The 26,013-nt window shown below is 38.5% G+C and overlaps 1 protein-coding gene across 4 annotated transcripts in view; it reads right to left on the bottom strand.

Moving 5' to 3' along the window:
* Nucleotides 1-25,204, bottom strand: part of CPEB4 (cytoplasmic polyadenylation element binding protein 4) — a 71,598-nt gene extending 46,394 nt beyond the window's left edge. For all 4 annotated transcript variants that reach the window (XM_003900535.4, XM_009209586.3, XM_003900537.4 and 1 more), the window contains exons 1-2: nucleotides 22,637-25,204; nucleotides 2,998-3,079 (exon numbers count right to left, since the gene is read on the bottom strand). In XM_003900535.4, the coding sequence (XP_003900584.1) occupies nucleotides 2,998-3,079; nucleotides 22,637-23,761 (1,207 nt within the window). In that variant the 5' untranslated portion in view covers nucleotides 23,762-25,204. The remainder of the gene's footprint in view (nucleotides 1-2,997; nucleotides 3,080-22,636) is intronic.
* Between the last annotated feature and the right edge of the window lie 809 nt (nucleotides 25,205-26,013).

The following is a 26,013-nucleotide window of genomic DNA, read 5'->3' as shown; positions in this document are numbered from 1 at the left end:
CAGAGACTGTAGTGACAGGTGGCAGTTTAACCAGATCTGATTCCAAAACCCACTGTCTTTCTATTCCGTCATGCTGCAGTCCATAAATCACTATTTTACAAAATCTGTATGTTCCCAGATTGTCAATCAGACTTAATTTATTCTGTCATCAGACCTAACTTTTGATTGTCCCTATAATATCAGCTTAAAGAAACTTAACTTAGTAAAAATTGGTAAGGAGAACTTAAAAAGAGAATATAGAAAAAAGACAGAACTCTAAACAATTACCCGTTGAGCAAACTAGAAGAAAAAAATCTGATAGAGATGTCCTGGCTAAAACTGATGGCCAAGGAAATTCTATTGTCAATCGTATCAGAATACTGTGTGCTGGCCGGGCACAGTGGCTCACGTCTGTAATCCCAGCACTTTGAGAGGCCAAGGTGGGTGGATCACCTGAAGTTAGGAGTTCAAGACCAGCCCAACCAACAAGGTGAAACTCCATCTCTACTAAAAATACAAAAATTAGCCAGGCGTGGTGGCAGGCGCCTGTAGTCCCAGCTACTCAGGAGGCTGAGACAGGAGAATTGCTTGAACCCAGGAGGCAGAGGTTGCAGTGAGCTGACATCGCGCCACTGCACTCCAGCCTGCGCAACAGACCAAGACTCTGTCTCAAAAAATAAAATAAAATAAAATAATAATAATAATAATGTGTGCCAACTCTTTTATCTAACCTAAGTATTAGTTAGAGGCTTGCTTCTTAAAATGTCACATAACAAGTTGTTTCTATCCACTGCTGTTTGCAGCCTATGTTTTCTGTGATAAAAAACATAGGCACTTAGAAAATGATTTCTAATTACTTATTATCTGTAGTACCTAGTGTATGGGAAGCTCTTTTAAAATTTGCTGAAAGAATTAAACACATTAAGAATATACAAATGTTCTTTAACCACTTTTTCCATATTTTTTTTTTTGAGACAGGGTCTTGAAGAGCAGGAACACAGCTCACTGCAGCCTCAACCTTCCCGGCCCAAGTGATCCTCCTGCCTCAGCATCCCATGTAACTGGGAACATAGATGTGGGTTGCCACAACTGGCTAATTTTTTATTTTTATTTTTTTAATGTTTGTAGCGACCAGGTCTCACCATCTTGCCCAGGCTGGTCTTGAACTCCTGGGCTCCAGCCACCCTCCACCTTGGCCTCCCAAAGTGCTGGGATTACAAGTGTGAGCGACCACACCAGACCTTAACTTTAAAAAAAAAAAAAAATTACTTTATTATATAAAGACAGGGTCTCACCATGTTTTCTCCTTTTTCAAATTACTTTATTATATAGAGACAGGGTCTTGTCATGTTGCCCAGGCTGGTCTCGAACTCCTGGGCTCAAGTGATTCTCCCTCCTTTCCCTCCCAAAGTGCTATAGATTCACAGCAAGTTGGAAAAGTAGTACAGAGAAAGCCTCATGTACCCTTTATCCAGTGTTCTCAAAAGGTAACATTTTACATAACTATAATACAAAACCAGGAAATTGACATTGGTACAACCCACAGACCTTATTCATATTTTTCCTTTAGCTATTTTTTAAGAGTGTACAATTTTTCTGGTGCTAGAAATAGCACCTTAGACTCTCCGTTTTTCTGAAGAGAAAACAAAGGGTCCAAGAGGCTGAAGACTACCCAAAGTCAGAGTGCTAAAAAGTAGCAAAAATAAAGCCAATTCTGAGTGAGAGATCATCTCTCCACAGCTATTTAGCATGCATCTGCACTAGAGTCATCCACCAGAATTCCATGAGAAATTCAGTAAAGACCTTCCAAATAATTCTTATTTCAAAGGTATCACATCAGATGGATGCCTACTTTTTACACATTATTTTATTTTCCCTCTCTCCAGACACCTAAAAGCTTTCCTCATTAAAAAAAATTGTCACCATTGGTCTACTGAAAAATACATAAAATGTTTTTCTGCATCAGTAACATGATAAGCCAAACTCAAAGGGAAACTAGGCTAAGCGGGTCACCAGTTGAAACAACAGGCTGCCTTGTCACCTTTGACCTCAGTGCAAAGTTCTATGTCTGGCACAAAGCAGTGTCATAAACATTGAATCACTGAATGAATGAATCAGCCAACAACTTAAGTGGGATGACCAAATAAACCAAACATTCTCAGTTTCTTAAAAAAACAAAACAAAACAAAACACCTGCTTTCTAATAAACTGATATTTTTATCCAGAAAAATGTTTTGTGAGATACTTTTCCCAACGTCAGAGGAAAGGCCCTTAGGAAATATCTAGTCTTGTAATTTTCATTCCTGGCTAGACATTAGCATCACCTAAGATATTAAAAAAATACCATGCCAAGCCCGCACCCCATGTATGGAATGGGGTCCAGACATCTACATTTTATTTTTAAAGTACCCGAGGTAACTCTATGTCTTTACAAAGATGAAGAAATTGAGGCCTAGTCAAACAGAATGTCTTATTCAAGGTAACACAACTTGTCAGTAACATGAGACCAGAATCCATGCAGAAATAGTACTTTTTTTTAACATAATACATAGAAAAAAATTCTGAGAACTACGAAACTTCATTTTAACTTTGAAACTATTGGTTATTTTTTAAAATATGAAACTAGGCAAAAATTCTACCAACATGTGAACTCTTCCTGGGATATAATCACTGTCATAAGTAGGTAGACATAAACAATTGAGGCACTGAGAAGTTATTGCCTGAGATATTAAAAAAATAATAATAATAAGGGATGTGGTTGGTATCTTTGAGCTAATTGCCCATTCTTGGCAATTAGTATGCATGTAGTACTCTTAACTGCTATCACGATGGCTCCACTGTAGAGGTTCATCAAATATGTTGGATATTTTAACAAAAAGAGGTATATGTGTAAAATTGATAGAACTTACTGCATACAAAGTGACTCCATAATATTTGCCATACTGTGTATCAGATTAAATAGTTAATACACATTTAAAGCTATTGTCTAAAATCAATTGGGTATATTTCTAAACTTACCTTTAATGGTATCATTTTCAGCTCTCATTATGTCAATGAGTGAACTCTCCAGTGAGTGCATGTCGAATGTCCTGGGGCGATCCTGTAGACACAAACAGCCACAAACCACTTTTTAAAATAGCATTTAAATATAAAACAGGACAGTAAGTTTCATTAGATGGGACACAGATCACAAAGTAGCAATTTTACTCTCTATATAAGGCACATTATTACTAAATGTTATTATTAACACCAAACATCAAAAACCACAAAAGTGCATGCACAGGGCTCAGCAAAGAGTGATTTGATTTCTAATAATAATTTCAACAAAAGCATCACGTTTATTCAGAAAGCCAAAACCATTAAAACTATTTTCTGTATTAGTTAAGAATACTACATAAATGTAAAAAGAAAAAAAAATCATTATTCTTTCCCATCACTTAAGATTGCAAAAACGTGGCAAAGCTTTCCAAACTTGTCCCATTAGTTATCTACTAGACTGGTACCTATATGTGCCGTTCAAAATAGCTATATTTTCTTATAAGGCAAGGTTTAAAAACAGTCATCAAATGATTGTAAGACTACTAAATGGTAAAGTATACAAAAACAAATGAGAGAAATCTTTTTTTTTTTTTTTTTTTGGTTAAAGACAGAGTTTCACGCTGTTCTGGGCTGGAGTATTGTGGTGCGATCTCAGCTCACTACAACCTCTGCCTCCCAGGTTCAAGTGATTCTTGTGCCTCAGCCTCCAGAGCAGCTGGGATTACCGGCACCCGCCATCATGCCCAGCTAATTTTTTGTATTTTTAGTAGAGATGGGGTTTCATCATGTTGGCCAGGCTGGTCTTGAACTCCTGACCTCAAGGGATCCACCTGCCTCAGCCTCCCAAAGTGCTAGGATTACAGGCATGAGCCACTGGATCCAGCCAAGATAAATTATATACTTATTTTATGAAAATAAAAATATTGATTTATCCATCTCTATGTATTATCAAAGTTGTTCTTGACTATTAATGATTTGCCTTCTCTGAAGATTTGTTTTTAAAACTAATAATGTATATAGAAAGTTGGAAAAAAACCTCCTTCCTTCCAAAAAACATGTAAAAAAAATTTTTGGTAGACTCTCCCTTCCCCCAACATAAAAATAAATCTGGAATAATGAAGCACAGAAGCTGCTCTCATTACTGTCACGAGGCTTTCTCTAAGGAGAAGGATGAGAATAGCAATAGAGAACTGCTGAAGCATGTTCTGTCCCTCCCTGCCCCCAATGCAACATGTTATTAGGTCCCCAAACAACCCAGTCATTACTTTTGGTAAATAAAGGATAAAAGGATCAGAGTTAGAATTAGAGTTAGAACCTAGATGAGAAAGCAAAACAAAACAAAACAAAATCTCCATTCTTATTTACTCTCAACTTGCAAAATTAGGCTTGATTTTGTTGCCATTAAAATTAAAAGGAAGGAAGAGTGTGGGGTACATTGCTGACCTAAACCCCTGGCTTAACCAAGTGCATTTCGAGAGTGGGAATGGAATCCTAAAATATACAACATCCCAAGTGCTCTGACATTCCTCAGGATGAAGAGTACTAGAGACAACTAAAATTAAGGTTTAGCTTGGTAAATTAGAAGTAGGAGATGAAAACATTTTAAAATTAAACTGAGACGAAGCAATAATACATGTTCTGACCCACCTTAAGGATACTGTACATAAACACACAAAGGCCGCTGCAAGAATATTAAAGAAAAAGGGGATCCCAAAGGAACCTGCAAGGAGATTTCTAAAAGCTTCTATTCAATTATGTTTCCTTTTACATTACTATTTAAATTCAAAGCTTTGACTTTTCTTTAAAAAAAATCACCTCCTAATTGTATCCCCTTCATTTTTCTACTTTCCTAGCTAACTTCTAGAACCTCTAAGCTGACAGAGGATGTCCTCCACTTGAGAGCATTTTTATTCTTTTTGGATGGACCTAACATTTCTCCTCTGTGCTTTTATAACACATCTTACCCACAGGATTATTCTGCTTCCCTGAAATAGGGACCAATCCTCCTGATCCCATCTCATCATGCAGATATTCAGTAATGTGCACTGAGTGGTTTTATAATACAACTGCAACTTGAGGAGTCCAAGGACAGTATATTTAGGTAGAATCCAATATTACAGGTAAGAGACAGTATTTCAAGTTCTCCCCCAGGGGTTGGAAGGTTAGGGTGAGGATGAGGATGGGGAAGAGTGAACAGGTGCCTTACCATCCTATACTGCTCTAAACTGGTATGACTCCCTCCAGAACATCTTTGCCTCACCTCTTCCACCAGATTCTTTCCTCATTATCCTCATCTCCTGAACAAGATCTATCTAACGAGAGGCAGGAGTACACATGGCCAGGATCAGACTAAGGGTTAGTATTCCCAAAAGAGAGAAGCTGTTCTGTGTTTACACTTCCTCATCTCAAGCACTAAATTAAATCAAAACCTGCATATTCTTTCAGAAGCCAAGTAGACTTGAGGCATAATTTGAGGTTTAGAAGTTAATATAAAATTACACTATCTCATTCTGTAGTTGCTGGATATGTTCTCTTTCAGCGATGAACCACACCTTTAAAAGGACCATCCATTTCCATCTCCAATACAAACCGGTCTTGGAGGCAATAATTCCTGGTGTCCGTTCACTGACTGTGAGCTTCCCAAGAACAGGAACTATGTCTCACATCAAATATTTCCAGTGTGCCTACCACAGCGGGGTGATGGTGTGCCAAGTCAGTCATGTCCTAAGCCCACGAGACTACCCAAAAGATCCTGAGGTGGCAGGAGCTTCCTGGCAGATGATCTCTGTTTAAAAATTATCGTTTTCTATGTGTGTCATGCTGTAAAACAGGTTAAGAGGCACTGTCCTGTATTTCTGTATCACTCTGCCTCACATAGGTCTTGGCAGGTAGAAAGCACGCAAATGTTTGCTAAATCAATGAATGGATGTATTCCTTCATGTAATTTCTAAACATTTAAAATCTTTATTCTCTGCTACTTCCTTAAGATTTGTCTTTATATTTCCTCCTTTCCCTCTAAAGAGCTGTCTGTTTTCTTTTGGGGGAGGGGAGGAATTAAGTTTAGTGTTGTTTTTCATGCAACTAACAGAGTAAGCAACCTAATGAATTTCTGAAACATGCATTTTGTCAATCACTGAATGACAAGAGCACTGAAAAGAAGCAATTGATAAAAAATATAACACAGACTATTTTTGTTTGGTTTGCTTTATAAGAACTATTTCCAGTAAGTTAAGAAGCCTCCATTTTACCTGTAAGTTTTTGTTTTTGTTTTTTTACCTATAGGGTTTTTTTTTGGTTTTTTTTGTTGTTTTTTTTTTGAGACAGAGTCTCGCTCTGTCGCCAGGCTGGAGTGCAGTGACATGATCTCGCTCACTGCAACCTCCGTCTCTCGGGTTCAAGCGATACTCCTGCCTCAGCCTCCTGAGTAGCTGGGACTAAAGGTGTGTGCCACCATGTTCAGGTAATTTCTATATTTTTTAGTAGAGATGGGGTTTCACCATGTTGGCCAGCATGGTCTTGATCTCTTGACCTCGTGATCCGCCTACCTTGGCCAAAGTGCTGGGATTGCAGGTGTAAGCCACTGCACCTGGCAACCTACAGGTTTTTAAACGTGGTATTATGAATGGAATTTAGTAAACGATTCCACACCTTCCTCCCACTAGCCTGCCCCACGGGCACCCCAAGCATATTGCGGGAAACAAAGATTTTTGCTGACCTCTAACTGGTAAAGTACATTAAAACTAAAATCCTGAATTAAATTTTAAATTTTCAGTAATGTTTTATGAAATGAAAAAAAAATTTATTCACCCTTTTTACACTAACTTTTAGTAATGATACTAATTTTTTCCTATAATTTGTTACAATACAGGGACGACAAGTAAATACAAATACATAAAGTTTGTTCAATTGGTACTGACTATTAGATGCAAGGTGTTTTGAGAAGGATTCTCAGACTCCACAGGGACTCAGAAGGAAACTGCCTCCACAGACTGCTACAAGGTAGAAGGTCCAACGGCACAAGTACTTCATTCTTGCCAAATCTAGTCTAATATGTATTCTTCCCCACGACCCAAACTTATTAGCAAGTATAGCTACTATAAACATTTTGTTTATGACGCTTTGGTAATTCAAAGAGTGCAAAAGCCACATATTTTGTCAAGTAAGCATTCTGTTCTCAGAGCAGGTTTTAAGGTTGTCATTCTTGATTTACTCCGTCACTGATCTTTTCTGTCCATTTTTAACATCTAATTTAAAAAATCCTAAAATGTGTCTGTACCATTAGGAAATAGGTAAGGGGGACGCAGATAAATAAACCCAAAGTATAAGAACAGTACAAACAATGCTGGTTTTCCTACGCAACAATTAAAGAGTCAAATCAAAAGTGTAAGAGTGCTTTGATTTCCATATTTCATTCTTCGATTTTGCCTTTTTAAACTGTTAATTGGATCAAATATAACCACTGACCTATTTTCTAGGCTCCATTTCCCAAAGATTCCAAAGATTAAACTAACTGTAAAATAGAAACGTTGTTAGGTGATGCTCTTCTTGATTGAACTTGAGCTAATGACCAAAACATGAACATTAGCATAAATGAGTGGAATGGGCATTAGACACTAGGAAGCTTCAACTCTGCCTGTCGTATTATATGAGCTTGGGCACTTTCGTCCTTTAGACCTCTTTCCTGGTCCATAAAAGGAGTGGTTTGATTGGATCTCTAATGTCCCTGTCCTAATTCCAAAATACATTTGTATTCTAGCTTTTTGATATCCTAACATATCTTGCTCTTTCAAGATTTACAGTTTAAATTATGACAATTATGGCAGGAACCAAAAATAAGGATGAGAATTTATTAATCAAAGTCCATCACTTTTGTCCACAAAAAGGCAAGGGTCAGTGATCAATTAGCAAGAAAATGATCACTTAGAGTCTTAAAAGGACAATCATGGCCAGGTGCGGTGGCTCACACCTGTAATCCCAGCACTTTGGGAGGCCGAGGCGGGCAGATCACGAGGTCTGGAGTTCGAGACCAGCCTGCCTAACATGGTGAAAAAATACAAAAATTAGCTGGGCTTGGTGGCAGGCACCTGTAATCCCAGCTACTTGGGAGGCTGAGGCAGGAGAATCATTTGAACCTGGGAGGTGGAGGTTGTAGTGAGCTGAGATCACACCATTGCACTCCAGCCTGGTGACAGAGCAAGACTCTGCCCCAAAAAAAAAAAGAAAAAAAAAAAAGGACAATCATGGCATTTTAATTACGCTACACAAAACATAAAATAAGCTTCTCTCAAAAAAAAAAAATCTACTTAAAAAATTCGCTGGGGAAAGTTAAGTGTGGTTTCAGATAGATGATTAAGAATCTCTTATAAAACAAAAGATACTGACAACTCAGTTTGCTTCAACCCCACTGCCAGTTTCTCCTGGCACCCTAAAGGGAGAAATTAGAAAAGCAGATCCACCTTTTATTGAGCATCTACTAAGCACTTTATTAATACTGTCTTAATTAATCCTCAAACCTCCTAAGTTACATTATTATTATTATTCCTTTTTTTTTTTTGAGACAGGGTCTCACTCTGTCGCCCAAGCTGGAGTGCAGTGGCACAATCACAGCTCACCACAGCATCAAACTCCTGGGCTCCAGTGATCCTCTGGCCTCAGCCTCCCAAGTAGCTGGCATGACAGGCATGAGCTACTGCACCCAGCCTATTATTCCTATTTTAATAATAAAAACTGAGACTAAAGAAAACTCACACAATTTACTACACAGATTCGTTACTGCATAGTTTAGTGGCATAGTCAGGATTCAAACCCAAGTCTTACTATAAACCAAGTGATCCTTCCTTGGGTAGGGTAATGATCATGGCAGTCAAAGAACCACACTAATTAAGACATACATTTGAATAAAGGAGGCACTCTAAGGGTTCTGAGGGTATGAACATGCTGGCTAGTGCCTGGCAAACAGTAGGCACTCAAATGTTACTTATATTTTACTTATACAAATGTTACCTTTTATATTTTACCTATACAAATGATATATATCAGAGGTACTAAAACCATAAGAAGAGAAAGAGAAACCTTATCTTCCTTCTCCCCACTGAGATGACAGAGTGGCACACAAATTAGAAATCTATCATAAATGCATCTCTGGGTTATCTATTAACCACAGTAGTACTGGTGGTAGTAACAGTAATAATAGGATTGCTATCAGTAGCTGACATTATGGGTTACATTCATAAGCTCATTTATTCCTCACAAAACCCTGATACAATTAGGTATGTTCAGTTATTATCCCACTTCACAGATGAAGAAACTGAAGCTTCGAGTAATTAAATAATTCCATCAATGTCAGGTAAGTGGAGGCAGAATGTGCACCCAGGCCTTCTGACTCTAGAACATGTGAGCTTAGTAATCATGAAGGAAAATATAAGATCACCAATGATTTTCAAAGCTAAGCAAAGCAAACTTTATCACAATGCTTAAACCTTATCTTATTTTGTAGTCTTAATTATTATATTTAATATACTGAGTTGAATGTCAGTAACTGGTTAGTTTCAGTTTCTGTCATCCTTACTTCACAGGACAATTTCTAAAAGAAAAGCCTTATGATACCACTATGAAAATCAAAGTTGATAAAAACAAACTTCTGACAAAACAAAATTAACGTTTCAGAGAGGACCCTTGTTTTTAGTATACACCTGAATGATACTGCCTGCCAGGGCAAAATGGGAAGACCTACATCAGTACATAGCTAATGACAACGCTTTTCATAACATTCCAGAAGCTGCCACAAGCAGCACGTGAACCTGCTGGTCTGTCCTATCGGGAAAAACAACTAAATTGTAATTATACCACAGACCAAAATAATCATTTGTGGCCATTTTTTTTTTTTTTAACATCCAGATGGTTGATCTAAGCCAGCATTTCTCATACTTGAGAGTACGTCAGAATCACCTGGAGGTCTTGTTAAAATACAGATGACTGGGTCCATCCCCACAGTCTCATTCAGCATGGGTCGGGTTCAAGGTTTCGCATTTCTGACAAGTTTCCAAATGACACCAGGGATTACTCTTTGAGAACCACTGAGTTAAGCAAATCCATTCAACAGGTTAACTTCATTAGATCGTTAGGGGTGTGCTTTATAGCTTGTATCCTAGTTGGCCAGCTATGATGTAGTCCAGTTTAAATATTCTACAGGAACTATTTTAAGATTTCCTTATGAAGAGAAGGGCTTTGCTCTCAAAACCTGAAACAGCTCTTTCAAGTTCTGAGGTCCATACCTTTGGAAAGATTAAAATAAAGTTCAATTTCACCAAAACAAAATTCCTTGAGAAAAAGCATCAAGAGGTGAGTGGCTCACCATTAAGAACAAACAAAATACAAATTTGGTGCTTGAATTTTCACAATAATGGGGTATCTGGCATTCATATACCCCATATCTTAAGAATATAGCCTTTTTATTTTTCATTCAGCGACATGGAATACTTGCCCTTAAGGTATTTACTACTGACAGGTCTTCTCTCTCTCACAACTGGTCAAATGCCCTATAAGCCAAGATAAACAGTCTAAACAAAGGACATGCTAATTACTCATTCCTTCAGATTCAAACTATTTATCAAGTCACATCATCAGAAAATACATAGTATATACTGGTCCCTTTTGACTTGCTTTTATAGAACTATGGCTTAACAGCGTGATCTCAGATTTTAATAAGCAGAAAATATTAGTAACTGCCATTTGTTAAACATCTATGAATTTTCTCGTAAAATTTGTCAGCAACAGAAAAATTCATTGTCTGTCACTGCCCCATGATTAGAAACCTGCGAGGCAAATTTCTCTCAAAACTATTTCACTCTTGTTTAAAAGTATGCTTATTTTCATTAGAGAATGAGATTTACATCACCCATCATGTTACATTTTTCTCTTGGATGCTGGGATGTTCACAGTTAGGTTATGTGCTCAGAGGCAATAACTGTACTGAGCTTAAATGTTCTCATCTAAATATAACCCATGCTACCCACCACCACCACCCTATTATTGCTTCTTTTTATACTTGAGCTAGTATGTTTTGGCATTACTAGACTGAGTCTAAAACACAAAATGTAATTAACTGAATGTAACCACATTATTAAGAACCGAAGCCAAAATTCAGCTATCCCTTGACTCATTCTATTTCTATAAAAACATCTATTACTGTGATCATCACTTCTCAGACTGCTACATATCTGTACCAGGCTATGGAAGTTTCTCTTTCTGGCTTAAACTTTCCCTGGTAAAGAAGGGAGGGAAAATATTTTGGTTTGAAAGGAAAGTGTACGCCAGTGTGTCAGCTGCCAAAATAAATAGAAATTTTGAGATGCCAGTAGAGCCCATAATTAATCAAAGGTAACTATGGGAGTTTCAGTTCAAGGTTTGCCAAAATGTAAATATTCCTCTTGAATTAAATAATATGTAAATTCACAGATTATCAAGAGTGGACTATCCAGTCAGGTTTCAAGTTTCCACTTCCAAATGACCCTCACATCCCTACGCAGGCAGCAAATCCCTTTTCCCTTATGTCTCCCTAGCATTCTGACATCCCACAAGATAGTGATAAGCTCTGTTGTACAGAGCTTATCGCTATCACCACGCACCATGAGCTTCACTCATTTTCATATCCACAGCTTGTAGCATGCCATAAAGCCATCATCACCGATATAGAAAGCGGCTAATATGTTCCTCCTAGCTCTGTGTTGTGCATCTTACATGAATTACATAACATTTACATATATTCGTTCCTCACAACCATCATGTGAAGTCAGTACTGTCATTTATTATCCCCATTGTAGGCAAATGAAGCTAGGAGAAGTTAACTAATTACCCTACAAAGTCACACAGTAAGTGGTAGAGTCTGACTTCAGAGCAGATGCTCAGCAAAAGTGGTTTAAGTGAAGTTTTGTTTGGGCCTAGAATTTTTGCTCTATTGTTACCTGCAAGGTATGAAATCCTTCACTATATATACGTGGCCTGAATGAAGACAACGAGCATCAGAGATTAAAGTTAAAGCAGTAATTATCTGAAGCAGCAGGGACCACATTTAACAGCATCTCATATTTCTTAGCAAGTTCCCTCTTCAATCAGTACTTTTTCATTATGACTCCTGTAATGAAGGTAGAGTCTAACAGATCTTAGGTTACCACATGTTCCCTAATAGAATTATAATCTATAACTAAATGAACGAATGTCTTCAGTATATTACCTTGGATCAACAGCTCCATTTGGTTGCCATGTGAATTGACAAATAAGCTCTCTACAGAAAGCCTCTGAGAACATTTTTTATTGCACCTTCACTAAATAAATCACATTCATTTTGAGCATTATAAATCCTTAAAATGATAAACATTTCTTGTCATCACTTATTTGTATTAAAAAACCAAATGACCATTGTAGGCTTGATTAGTCAGTTCCTGAATCAACAGACCTTTTCTTCTTCTTGACAATTTGTTCATACTAATCTTGCCTAGCAGAGAGAAATAATTAAAATCTATCACAAGCTTTGATACTTGTGATACTAAGTATCAAACATACTAAACAAGTGATCTTGATGCTGCAACATCATTGAACCTTAATTTCATCAGCAAAATGAGGATAACAGCACCTCCCTTATAAAACTGTGGTGAAAAGCCAATGAGATAAGGTATAAGGGCAGCAGGAGCACAAGGCATGGCAGTTGGTGAACTCATTCAATAAACATTTCTCTGCCCCTTCTCTCTATGGTGCAATGAAAAAAGCAGGAAACTCACATTTTAAATTAGATATCAGTTGTATCCGAATAAGTCAGCCATTCTGTGCTATTTTCTATAACCTCTTTTCATAGAGATAATCAAAATAAATTCAAACCTATGACCCCAAAACTATCAGTATAAGACTTCTTCTCTCTAATAAGCTATTCAGGGCAAGAAGTCATTAGTTCAAGGAAAGCAGGCAAGCAGGTAAACAATATTAACACTCAGCCTTGAGGAATGAAGTCATTTGACCTCAACTGGCTGTTAGAGTTCCTCTTCTCCATGTCTGCTAGGCCTGAGCAAGGTACAGAGTCAGCAGGCAGAAGAGTCCACCCTAATGCACAACCTTTTTTTTTTTTTTTTTTGAGACAGAGTTTTGCTGTTGTTGTCAAGGCTGGAGTGCAGTGGCGCAACCTCGGCTCACCGCAACCTCTGTCTCCTGGGTTCAAGTGATTCTTCTGCTCAGTCTCCCGAGTAGCTGAAACTACAGGCGCCCGCCACCACACCAGGCTAATTTTGTATTTTTAGTAGACACGGGGTTTCTACATTTTGGTCAGGTTGGTCTCTAACTCCCGACCTCAGGTGATCCGCCCACCTTGGCCTCTTGAAGTGCTGGGATGACAGGTGTGAGCCACGCCTGGCCAATGCACAATCTGTATTCCTAAATTGAAGCTTATGTCTTGTAACCCTCGGCATCTCTTCTCTTTTGTGAGCCTTGACAGTGATCTCAAAAAGCATCCTGTGCCCAGCCTCCACATTTCCAGACTCTCACAACCGCCCCCCCGACCCCCATCTATAGTTCTCCAGAATCTCCTGGGCAGAAGGCACTCCCCAACACTCAGGCACAAAGAGGAGGTCACCGGCCGGTACACTTCCGGAGCAGAAGGATCACGTTTGCCATAGTTAAGTATCCTCAGCCCATGGCCCTTCAAAAGCATCAAACATTTGTGCACTGAAAGCAAACAAGAAATTTAAAAAGTTGACTCAGTCTAAAAGTCTGCAAAGGACCCCAAACCTCTACATTCCTCTTAAAAAAACAGAAAAAAAAGACAACAACCATAAAAGCTCAGTCCTGTCCTGTTCTCTCTCTCATCTTTCCTTTCAGAGGTCTTACCCACAAGTCCACAGAAGTGTGAACCTAGAGAAAGGGTAAGATGAAGGGAGGAAAACGGTATACTCTCCTCCCAAATTTCGAATCACCAGGTGGTATTTGGGTGCTTTACCTGGATCTCCTATTTTTCTATGTTACAGAAGGAGGAGATGAAGCCAATAGTGGTCCACCACTGTTGGCAGCAGGTCGAGCAGTGAAACAGGCTGAGCAGGTACAACAGAAACGTGGGCCTTGCTTCATTTTCTCACTACCCTTCTTTAAAAAAACAACTTGAAAAAATCGTTAATGTTTTCTTTTAAAGACTCCTTCTACAGACACATACTAAATCATTTACAGATGAAATAATACATGAGGCAACTGCTTCAAAATAATACAAAAGGGGAGAGAGAAGGTTAAGGGTATAGATGAAACAGGATTGTCCAGGAGCTGATAATTGTTGAAGCCAGGTGACATGTACATGGGAGTTCACTAGACTATTCTATCTACCATGGAATATGTTTAAATTTTTCCATAATAAAAATTTAAGAAGACATGGGTCAGGGGGTGCTTTACCAACAGAGAAAAAAAGATATCACCAGTTGGTCACTTTCAGCAGTGTTCAAGAAAATCAGTGTGTCATCTTGCCTCAGTCCTACCATTATTTAAGTATAGTGACTTTAGGAATTGTATTTTATTTTTTTAAAATTAAGTTCAGGCCAGATGCAGTGGCTCACGCCTATAATCCCAGCACTTCCAGAGGCCAAAGCGAGTGGATCACCTGAGGTCAAGAGTTCGAGACCAGCCTCGCCAACATGGTGAACTAAAAAGTACAAAAATTAGATGGGCCTGGTGGCACATGCCTGTAGTTCCAGCTACTGGAGAGGCTGAGGAACGAGAATTGCTTGAACCTGGGAGGTGGTGGTTGCAGTGAACCAAGATCGCGCTACTGTACTCCAGTCTGAGTGACAGAATGAGACCTTGTCTCAAAAAATAAAATTAAGTTCAAATTATCACACACCAGTTATACATGGGTTTTCAGATTTTAAGAAATTGTGCTATACTTTGAATAAAACTGTGACTTAATATTTCTGTTTGACGACTTGCTTTCTTAAAACAATAGAATCTTCTAGAAGTCAAACATTAGACATATCTCATTTTATCCTCAAAAATACCAGACAAAAGAAATGAGAAAATAAAGTACCCGGAAGGTGGTGTAGCTTGCCTAGGTCACATAGCTAATGAGTGGCCGAGCCATACCTGGAACCCAGATCTGACTTCCATTAACTAAGATATTTTTCTAATAACATTTTTTTCAGAGTATATGAACGTTCTGAGTCACGTTCTTATATTGAGTTTTATTTTTTTAAGGTCTCATAGACAATAAAATGGCGGCAACTATTTTACTGACTAGTACCATGATCCTATTGACTAGATGCATTCCTCAAGAATACCTGGAAGAATTATTATTTAAATTGTTACACGGTATTTTTAAATAAATATAGACTTAAAATATATAATACTGAGAAACTAATTATAACTTAGTTTTGGTCTACTAAAAAATGATTGGAATATATCTGATAAATCTTCAGCAAATAGAAATTGCCCAACCAAAATACCTACAATATAAAATGTGCTTGTACAGCTTAGAGCTTTGAACTTGAATAATTCCATTTGTAAACATGAATAAGCACCTATAGATAGCCGATGGAGTTTTTCTTTGGCATGTAATGGGACCAGAATTCTGCTATCCAAGTTAAAGTTTGCCTTTTGTAGTACCATTTTGTCATAGAATGTAAATAAGCACATGTTATATATAAATATACAGGTAACTTATACAAGTGTGTATTTGTAATTGATAATTACACTTTCCAAATATTTTTCCAAAAAAATTATAAATTTTCTAAAAATTTAAAATTTCCAAATATAAGCATACATTTATAAACACATTAATGACTACGTTAATAAAAGTGTTTGGAAATGCCATTTATACAATTTTTTGTTATAGCTAAAATTGAATCTGTTATTTTGCCTTAAAGATTAAACAACTTATAGATTAAAATGAAATGAAACTATTGGGCTAGTTGATAATTTGTTTATAATGAGAAAAAAATGCATGTTCAGTCTTACTCAAAGATTAGCACAGGTCAAAAACACATTACAAACCATGTTACTAATTTATTTTTTATGACAGTCCTGTGCCTAGTCTATAACATAGTAGGTGCTCCAATAAATGTGTGCTAAATACATTACAATATTTTTTTTTAACTCTTGATTCCAGGATAAAAGCCAAACTATTCTCGATTCAAAACTATGGCACCCTTTCATATCTCTTACTGAAAAATCATAAATTCTCCATTAAAATGTAGTCTCCTCTAATGTATGCAAAAGCAATCACATGTTCTAAAGTTCTTAATAAAACAACTGTAGCCAAAATCTTTCAAAATACTGAAAGAAACAGGCTGTCAATGCTAATCAAAGTTTAAGCTTATATTGAATTAGAAAACTTCTCTTCAAGAAAATCGACAATTCTGCTAAATATTTTATCTGTCTGGGGTTGTATCTATAGCTTATTCAATAAAGCATATACAGCAAGATAAGCATGACTAAAATATTTCACAGTAACACAGCTATATTTGTAACTAATTTCATAACTTTATTCAATATTAGAAAGCCATATTTTAAATTTAAAAAGTTAACCAACCTAATATGGCCACATACATAAGGGGCCTCACATTACCTTTCACTGTTAGGTATTATTATATTTTAGAAAAAGTATTTGTATTTTTTGTAGAGACGGGGTCTGACCATGTTGCCCAGGCCTGGTCTCAAATTCCTGGGCTCAAGTGATCCGCCCACCTCAGCCTCCCAAAGTGCTAGGATTACAGGTGTGAGCCACCATGCCTGGTCAGGTATTATTTTCTTGATACTGTATTTTCTTCTGGAATTTAAAAGATTTACTCAAGGTCACACTGCTCATTAGAGCTCAGAGACAAATTTTTAAAGCTTTATATATGCATTTTGTTTATTTTTACAACAGCTTCATACAGTAAATAATTATATTCAAATTCAGAGTCAAATTTAAGTCTGAGTCCACAGCCTATGCTTCACTCTACATTTTTGGGCTCACAAAATTGCCTTTCTCAATAATTATTCACTTTTCACCTTCAGAAATTGATCGAAAATAGTATCAACACCTTTATCTTTCTATCTACTAAGTATTTTTTAAAAACTTAAAGGTGGAACTCATTCTGTTTCAATAAGATAAAATGTGATGAGAAAAAAATGGATGGGAATCTACAATAAAATCGAATTTTAAAAAATATACTGCTCTAAATTTATCATGGTAAAATGTACTTTTAATTTCTGCAAGGCAGTTTTGAACAATTAAACATAAAATAAAATGAATTTTGTCACAAAAAGTTAAAATGCTCACATTATAGGTTCTCTGCCTTAAAGAGAAACACATTATTCACATTATCTTATGTGTGATGAGACCAAAAACTGAGGTACAATACAGCACTGAAGAAATACGACAGTGAATTATCAAGCTTATTTTCCTCCTAGCAAAACAGAGAAAAAGTCATAAGGAAAATAAACTGAGACTGTCAAATCCCAACTGAGGCATATATTAATTTAAAAACTACGTTCCCCATTTCTTTCTTATGAACACCAACAAGGATGACTTTCAAAAACTTAAACTCATGAAGTAAGTAGCATCTTTCTAGTTGCAATTAGCAACAACCACATTCATTAGGCTTGCAATAAACAGGTTTTTCCTGAAAGGTGTTGGAACAATGTGCTGCTCATATGCCATGCTTCTCTGAACATAAAAAAAATAAAAAAACTCTACCCTGGAATTAGTTTTAATTTCATCAGAAAAGCTATCTAACCTAGTTAAACAGCCTTCTACAAAGAGGAAGATTTTTCCAATATGTCAATTCTGCTAGATCTAGAACATCCGACCCATAATTTACTGTGAAAAAATTGGTTTCTCCCTTTCTAAGTCAAAGAAAATGTTTCCTATGCAAAGATCCCTCTTGGAACGATACTGTATTAAGAAACAAGAAAATGTAATGAGGTTGCACATTACACAATTTTAATAATCCACCATGACTTTCAGAACTGAAGCACTGCAGCAGTGTTCCGTTTGCAAATATAAGATGCAGTATATAAGTCTGAGGATCTATACACTTGTTTCCCTATCAAACAAATTTTAGGATAGTCTTTGCGACATACAGATTTTGTCTTTTTCCTTCCTACCTGACTCTTAGCTAATGAAAGTGGCAACATAATTGAGCTGCAGTTAAGAGGATGTCAGCACATATACTAAGTAATTCTCCTTTACTTTCCTGTAAGGACAGAAGATCTAGGCACCCCTCCAAAGAAATGCTATATTCAAATATAATTACTGGCAGGTGCCCCAATATATTATCTGCTTTGGATGTCAGAATTCTAAGATATGTTTGGTAAGACAGGATTTTTTTTTTCTGCTTACGGTAAGGGTCAAATCATGCCTGTAGTCGCATGAATATAGACCTTCATTTTGAAATTGGAACAATAAAACCACATGTCACAGGGCTGAGAAATCCTACATAGGAAGTGAAATAACATATTTGAAAGCACCTAGCCCAGTGCCTGGTATATAACATGTGCTCAAAATGTAAAACAAAAGCATTGATCTAAATATTATCTAAGTTTAACATTTAAAGCTGATAAACAAGTATACTCAATTATTTTCCGCTTTCAATACCCTATCTACAATCAGCCTTTGATCATCATGTATCACTGTAAAATCTTTCCTCTCATCTTACATGCATCTGGGAGGCACTCTCCCTTCCGGTCCCACCTGCACCCACTATCCCCCTGCGATATTATCATTATGTGAAGAGGCCCTGTAGTGTAATGATTAACAGCCAAATCTTGTCTGTGAATAAAAATAATAATTTCTGCTCCATAGGATTGTTGAACGAATTAAATGAATCAATACACGTAAAACATTTAGAACACAGGAGGCATGTTAGATTTTTTTTTTTTTTTCGAGATGGAGTCTCACTCTGTCCCCTAGGCTAGGGAGCAGTGGCATGATCTCAGCTCACTGCAACCTCTGCCTCCAGGGATCAAGTGATTCTGCCTCAGCCTCTGGAGTAGCTGGGATTACAGGCAACCACCACGACGCCCAGCTAACTTTTGTATTTTCAGTAGAGACAGGGTTTCACCATGTTGGCCAAGCCGGTCTTGAACTCTTGACCTCAAGTGATCTGCCCACCTCAGCCTCCCAAAGTGCTGGGATTACAGGCGTGAGCTACCACACCCGGCCACATGTTAGCTATTATTATATACATATTACTTTAGCTGTGTCTAAAAACAGGATTTCGGCCAGGCACAGTGGCTCACACCTGTAATCTCAGCACGGCAAGTGGGTTGCTTGAGCTCAGGAGTTTGAAACCAGCCTGGACAACATGGTGAAACCCTGTCTCTAAATACAAAAAGTAGCCAGACATAGTAGTGTGTGCCTATAGTCCCAGCTACTGGGGAAGCTGAGGTGGGAGGATCTCTTGAGCCCAGGGAGGTCAAGGCTGCAGTGAGCTGTGATTATGCCACTGCACTCTAGCCTGAGTGACAAAGCGAGACCCTGTCTCAAAAAAACAAACAAAATCAGGATTTGAGGGATGCCCTCTGAATTCATGTAATGAAGCTTTAAGCTAAGCAAAAATAACTTAGAAACACATTTTAATATACAAAAATCCTCCAAATAAAATGTCTTCCCCTATCAGTTATTGGGAGGGGGGGATTATGAATTTAAAAGGTTATTAATTTTAATTTATTATATATGCCCAAACTGCAGTAAACAAATGTAAAAATCATTCTGGTTCATCTCAAATTAAAATAAACATTGCCTACTATCGGTTACACTTCAGGTAAATTATTTCCTTTTAATATAACAATAACGTGCTGGCCTCTGATTGAATACCATTATTATAATGTACTCATGTGAGCACTATCCTTTAATGTCTGTGGTAAGTTTCAAGATTTCTCTATCACACCTAAGGAATTCTTTTTATTCTTTTTTTTCCCTATGAGAAATATTGCAGAAGAAAGGAATTCTTTTTAATAGTAATTAAATTGAAGTGGTAATATCTATAAAATTTCTTTCCTAAAATTGGTAGTGTTTAAGTTATAAATTATTTACTTTTTTGAGACAGGGGTCTCACTATGTTGCCCAGGTTGGTCCCAAACTCCTGGGCTCATGTAATCCTCCTGCCTCAGCCTCCCAAGCAGCTGGGATTACTTACAGGCATGTGCCTATAAGTTATAAATTTAAATAAGACAAATTTAACCAAGTTACTTATACCAACTGAAAATGATACTTTTTCTTAAAAATAACTAATTCAGAAGAATTATTGGTTTTTAAAAAGCAAAATGAACAGCATTCATTTAAGTAAGAATCACAGTAGTCAGTTTACTTACTTCTTTAGACTTTTTCAAAACCCTATTAGGAGTTTCTTGTCATATTTTTTTCAAACCACTTATTTCTCTTGTGACTTTCAAATCACCCCACTGCTAGCTCTCTCTCCTCAAACGTGTGTGCATGCACTCTGTCTCTCTCTCTCTCTCTCTCCCACACACACACACACACACACACAGCTACAAATGGTGGGGATGGGGAGCAGAATTAACAATTTATTTTTGAATCTTACCATATTTGAAAGTCAGGTACACTGACCCATCCTTTTCCCATAATCAATATAAAAGACAGCAATTCTAAGGGAAGAGTTAGTTTCTAACAATATATTTAGTATCAATCTTAGTCTAACTATTATTTCATAAATCAACGTAATCTCCAAAGAAACTGTTCAAAAAGATTTCACACATAACACACACTCTATTAGCCCAACAGAAAAAAATATTAATGTGCATACATGTATATTTTATTCATTGTCTGAACTTTTCATTTTTCCTAAAGCAATCTTTATCAAAAGTCAGTAAGCTGAGAATGGGAACCAAACCGTGAGGCCACATAAATTCACTGTGCCAGCATATGGCAGCAAAATAAGAAAAAAAGGTGTATTTTTTCTTATTTTGATTTTGAGTCAAATCTTAATCCAGTTAAAATGTATTGAGTGTTAACTTACATTTTTTAAAATTAGCAGTATAAGAATAATTCATAAAACTTACCTTTGCATTAAATTTTCTTTAAATTTACGTTCAAAGGAATATCAAAGACAACTTTTTAAAAATGGACTTCTTAAACAGCCTTTTTACCTGACCACTAAAGCACAGTAATTGATCTTTGGTTTTAACAACCGAAACTCTTTAAAGCAAATGCCAATAGCTTTTTGATAGGAAAAAAAAACATCATTTTTAAAAGTCAAAAACTAAATATACCCACATATTTTAAGATGCACTGCACCTGAATCCTCAGGGAAGGAATGATATAGGGTTCTCTTAGCAAACTTCCCCTGCCTCTCAGCCAATTATTAATTAAAACAAATAATTCTGCTAGGGCTAACATCATATTTGGGAACAGTGCAATGATTCTGTAATCTGTTTTAGCCTTTGCAGAGATATTTCTAAAGCAACCCTCTAGCTACAGCACATGTGTATGTGCACACATGTATGTATACATATTTTCAATCCTTGTCTTTTTTTTTAACTTAGAATTTGTACTCTGACCAGCTGTGTACCCTTGGCTAAGTTATTATATATTTCTCATATTCAATTTCTGCATCTGTAAAATTGGAATAATAACAGAATTCACCCTGTGAGGTTGCTGGGAAAACTAGATTCAATGCTAGATTCTTACTCCTTATAAATTTCCTAAACACATACAATCATACCCTCAAAGTATACACATTTAGTGGAGCATCTGACATTCAACCACCTATGAAATTCCCTTTATCTTGTTCATATCAACCTAACTTGCTGCTCAGTAATTCAAAAACAACAATGACTCTTGCCAGAATAAAGATATTCTGGTAGCAAGAAAGACAAATGATCTTTGCCTGGATCTATTTTTAGGAATGGTTTAATTATCTATACCACCAATGTTAACATTGGAAAATAAGCAAATGGGTGAAAGGCATAAAGAGTCACTCTGAGATGAACAGTTTCACAGTGTTCAAAAATAAATGGGGATGAAGAAAACATTTAGATAATTTCTCTCACTAGATAGTCCTTACTCATGCAAGGTAGGCCAAAATTTGAAGAGGTTTAAGAGGAATTGCCAAATCCATCAATTCAGGCTGTTCAGACCTACAAGGTTCAGAGAGTTTCCAGTTTTAAAATGCAACCAACCAGAGAGAAAACTGTAATTCAATAGCTGGTTGTCAGTGAGTCACTACCTTACAGTGTCAAAAGAAATTTGTTTAGTTATATAGTTACTTCAGAAAACATTCATTAGTTTCTGCAATAAAATATATTTATATCTACATATTATTTATTCTCATCTAAATAAGTAGGGAAAAAACTGACCCTGATTCTCATGTCAGGCAAGAAAGGTATTAGAGTTAATAATTATTACATCACCAGCTACTAGGTATTCATAATTATCTATGACAAGATTAAGGCTGCAATTTAGAAAACTGCCAAAGAAACAGCTGAATATTTTGTTCCAATTACACTCCTGCTAAAATAAAGTCTGGTGACTGAATCCTTTTCGATCTAAGAAAAGCTCTGATGTGAATACGGGCACTTCAAACTCTAGTTACACAGATATCACACCATGCTATTTCCTTATTCATCCTAATCTATTAACGGAACATAATCTTACCGGAAAAGGAAAAATGTTGTCAGCCCTGTTCAAGCTATCTTCCATCCAGGATTTAGGTGCAAAGGCAGAGCTGGGGCGAGCATACTTCTGGAGCTGAATATGATTGCTTGCAAAATTTTTCTTCAAAGGCGAGATGGAGTTCAGGGGCGTTATTCCACCATTCAGCCCTCTGCGGTGATCTCGGCCTTGGGAACCTCCCCAGCCACCATATCCACCACCGCCCGGGCTCCAGGAAGAGGAGGGTGTTGGTGACGGACTCTGGTAGCTGCTCCATGGAGAGGGGGGTTTGTTAAGATTATTCGCCAAATGAGGCAGCTGGTTAAAAGCAGCATTTCTATGTGTGAAGGGTGGGGGATGGGGACTGGCAGGAGACCTCCTTTGCTGCTGATGCTGGCTGTGATGATGCTGGAAATGAGGGTGATGTGGGTGGTGCTGTGAGAGAGGCCCGATCTGAGGAGAGAAGCTGCCTCCAAAGCCAGGGCTGACATGATGGGGAAAATTTTGAAACAACAGAGCACCGTTATTAGCCGAAGCAGCAGGGACCCCTCCCTGGTGAAAGAAACTTGCATCTTCATTGATTATTGTAGAGGAGGAAGGCGCTATCGCTGCTGACCAGTTGCTGAAACCAGTAAGAGACGATGCACTAGATGTCAAGGGTTGGGTTGAAGTACCCAGCCCAGTGGCTTCTTGATAGTCAAACCCTGTCAACACTGGAGATTCGATTCTTATTTTCTCCTTCCCATTGCCATTTTCCGAAGAATTGTCCCCTTGATTTTCTTCTGATTTTGCCTTCTCGGTTTCAGGCAGTATTCCAGCTTCCTGACCTGGACTGGGGGAAAGCTGCTGCTTTTCTAAAGGGTCTTGCTGTTCCTGTTGCTGACTTTTTGCTTTTTCTGACCCCAAGATCTCATCCTGAATGTTATGGGTAGCTGGAGCAGGAAAAAGCCACGCTGACCCAGCACTGCTGCCATTGGCAGCTGTGTTATTATTTATAAAAGCAGCAGGGCTGGGGGTGGCATTTTGGTGATGGTGTGGAGGCTGCAGATGTGGATGGAATCTGACTGGAAAAGCAGATTTATTCCCAGTATTGCTTTGCACTAGCACTCCAAACCCGTAATCCCCCATTTATTATTTTTGGGAGCAGAATCTCACAATAAAAAATGACAACCTGATGCCTCACGCCTTTTTTTCCTCTACCCAAAATTTAAGTTGTTTGCTTGCCTGCTTGAAATGTCTTATTTATAGCTAGCTCAAAGATCGCAGCTTATCACCTTAAATTGTTCTGATTTGGAATTCTGGTCTCTGACAGAAAAAAACAACTCAAAAAAATCTCTTAAAACATTGACATGGATCCAATTGGGCTTATTTTTAGGAGGGAATAAAAATGAAGAGGGTAAAAATCAAGTCTTTGGTTAGTAAAATAGGCGCTTTCTTTTTCCAAAGGAAAATGTACATGAATGACAAAAACAGAGCTTCTCAAGCATCTATGGATGTAGAAGAATAAGCCTTGCGCGGAGTAAAAATATAGATATATATAATTTAACAATCACATATGGTTTTCCTCAGCAGTTTAGATTCACTCACATAAAAATTAGAATAGGGCTAAGAGGGGAATACGTTCTTTTCTTGGCAGCTTGGTTAAAAAAAATCAGGAATAATTTAAGAACATTATATATTATATATTTATATATATAGATTATATTAGGTTATCTGGGGTGGGAAGTGAATTCCTGGTTTCGGGAGAGGAAATCAGCATTGACTAATGGAAAGATGATCGCAGGGAGGTTTTTGCTGTTCCTGGTCCTGTTTTCTGCTCTTTCGCAGGGTGCAGTTTTGGCCTCTGGGGCTGTTCCTGAGGCTCCGGGTGCAGATCTTGCTGCGGTCGCTGTTCCTGGGCTCCCCGCGGCTTCCTCTCCCCCATGAAAGGGGTTGGAAACACCCGTTTCTCCCTCTTGTGGGGGTCGCGATCAGGAGGGGTTAGCGAGACTCGACGAGGGGGAGCGGGCGGCCCGGGGGTGCGGGGACCGAGGGGGCGACCTGGAAGGTCCTGCGGTTTCTGCCTCTTCCCCTCTCTGCGGCTCCGGGGTTTTTTTCCCTCATGGGACCCAGGGGCGGTTTGTTCAGTTCCCTCAGTTCGATTCTCCGCAGAGAGGGAAAAAAGAGGAAAAAAAGGAAAAACCCACTACCGTAGTTATTTTAAAGGAGAAGGGCCTCCCCCCTCGGCTTTCTCTCTCTTTCTCCCAGAATTTTTTTTAAACTATAATTTAGAAGGCTTTTGTTTCTCCTCACGGTTGCTGGGCCGTCGCCGCCGTCGCCGCTTTACCCTGGTCCCGCAGTCCCCGCTGTCGTTGTTGAGGACTCCTCCTGGTTCTTCTTTTTCTTTCCTTCTTCCTCCTCTTCCTCCTCTGCTGTCGCCGCTGCTGCTGCTGCCGCCGCCGCCGCCACCGCCTCCCGGTGCCCGGGTCCCGCAGCCGCGGCTGAGTCCTTCTCCTCAGGACCGAGCCGAGTGAAATGACAACCAGCTGGAAAGACCCAGAGACACTTCCGGTTCGAAGAGAGAGGGGTGGGGTAGCGCGCATACCCCACCTACCTGCCGGAAGACCAATCATCTGTTAGAACTCAGACTAGACCACGCCCCCTCGCTTCAGAGCTACTCCCAGGAAGGTCGAAAAGTTACCTCCAGAGACGCCTCTTCCGTCTGCGCCTCGCCTAGTGAGGCCGGGCGCCTGGAACCCGCTCTCCCCACCCAGAGTGAGCGCAGCAGGTCGCCATCTTTTGTGTGGGCAAGGGACTTCTTTGATATTTCTCTTCCCTAACTGGGCTTTGCAGGAGGAGGAATAGGGACGTGTCAAGGAGAACGGATTCCTCGCTCACGAAGGCATACGGTCAAGGTGTTGGAGATCGAAGTGGTGGCCCGTGAAACCGCGGATGAATGAGAAGAGTGCCCACAGTAAAGGTGGTGCTCCAAGCATCACGTGCTCTGGCCCGAGCTCCGCCCCAGAGGGATCTGGAAGGGGAGGCGGGTCTTCCCAGCAGCTGTGCGGTGCCTAGAACTGCGTTTGCCCTTGCCCAGAATGTAGACCTCAGGAGGGACTCTCCCTTAACCTTCCAAGCACTCACCTGCACCTCCCACTCTCCCATTCAGCTAGGCTCGCATGTGGTGCCGTCTCCCAGGCACAGAGATGCAGCTGAGGCGTCTGTGGCTAAGACCCGGTATCATCTCGTTCTAGTACACCTTACACGCAATACCAAAGGGAAAATTCCAAAACTAAAATTTTATCTTGGCCCTCATATGCTCCTATTTCTTCTATGGTTGCCCATTATTTCGAAGATAAAGGCCAAACTTGTTAGTCTGGTATTCAAGTCTTTCTACCTAA

This window comes from Papio anubis, chromosome 5 (genome assembly GCF_008728515.1).
Source record: "Papio anubis isolate 15944 chromosome 5, Panubis1.0, whole genome shotgun sequence".
Lineage (NCBI taxonomy): Eukaryota > Metazoa > Chordata > Mammalia > Primates > Cercopithecidae > Papio > Papio anubis.
This window is presented reverse-complemented; position numbering and strand designations above follow the sequence as displayed.